This window comes from Borostomias antarcticus (genome assembly GCF_949987555.1).
Source record: "Borostomias antarcticus genome assembly, chromosome: 6".
Lineage (NCBI taxonomy): Eukaryota > Metazoa > Chordata > Actinopteri > Stomiiformes > Stomiidae > Borostomias > Borostomias antarcticus.
The window spans coordinates 29,348,489-29,349,638 of NC_140239.1; the positions used below are offsets into that span (position 1 = coordinate 29,348,489).

Here is a 1,150-nt window from a genome sequence, read left to right on the forward strand (position 1 = left end):
TCTCACACACACACACACACACACACACACACACACACACACATACGCACACACACACGCACACTCATCCAACTATCCAACACTCATCAAACTATCACCATAAACAGCCCCCGCACCACGTCACTGAGTCGTTGAAGTTCAGGTACTCTAGGTGTTGTGTTCTGTGCTGCTAATTTAGAACGAGGGTCTCATTTAGGTTACTTGCCTGCGAATTTCCTACTGTACATGCTGAACAGCTTCAGTTTAGGGACTGCTGGTGCAGTCATTAAATGCTTTAGAGACCGTTGGGCAGCCTAACTGTAGAGGCTACTGAACATTGAACATGATGGCACAAGCGGATTTCAGGCGACAGCACTGGCTTTATATAATAGTAATGCTATACTGTTCTATTATGTGTGTTTGTGGGCATATGCCTAGCCTACAGTGCATTATAAGCAGACAGGATTGTGCACATAACCCAGAGAACTGATCATTCACCCATAGGCACGCACACTACAGCGTAGGCCTTTAACGCGATCACCTTCGCACTCAAAAGGCAAACGACATGCATCCACTGTATTCCTCAATTGCAATTATAAACAGACGTTTCATTATGTTGTTAACTAAACATGTGTCATGAATACTTTCAGACACCCAAAACGCAATTGGAGCCAGCGGTAAACTATGAGGTGGACTGCCCCTATCAGCCTAACTTATCACTAAACCATCCACTCGTTCCAGTCTATGAATGGATAACTAAGCGATTTACCTTCGGTATGCCCATAACGCACAAGCCCATGGCAAGTAATACGGAAACAGTGATTCTAATCGTAAACCCACCTGAAATAAAAGTAAAAATGATGTTAGAAAGCAGTGTCCCAACACAAAAGGCGAAAACCCTAAAATAAGCGGCAATATCCCTCGGACCAGCATTCCTCCCTGCTCTTCTCACAGCCCGCGTGTCACAGAAACTAGCATGCGATAGTCTTTTATTTTCAAAAACTTAATCCAGTCTTCCCGGTTTGACAGCGAAGTCTCTATCGGGCGTTTCCAAAAAGGAAATCTGGCACATTCTCGTCCAGTTTTCACAGTTGATAGTGGTGACATGAGAAAGATTGAAAAAGCATCCCTTCAGCATATATACGCGCTGGTTCATTAGGCTATATTAATA

The 1,150-nt window shown here is 43.9% G+C and overlaps 1 protein-coding gene across 1 annotated transcript in view; it reads right to left on the reverse strand.

Annotated features, from left to right (window-relative positions):
* prima1 (proline rich membrane anchor 1) overlaps positions 1-912 on the reverse strand; it is a gene marked incomplete at both ends in the record, with an annotated part of 31,195 nt that extends 30,283 nt beyond the window's left edge. Inside the window, 1 exon segment of the mRNA XM_084439382.1 lies at positions 820-912. Within this exon segment, the coding sequence (XP_084295508.1) occupies positions 820-912 (93 nt within the window).
* Between the last annotated feature and the right edge of the window lie 238 nt (positions 913-1,150).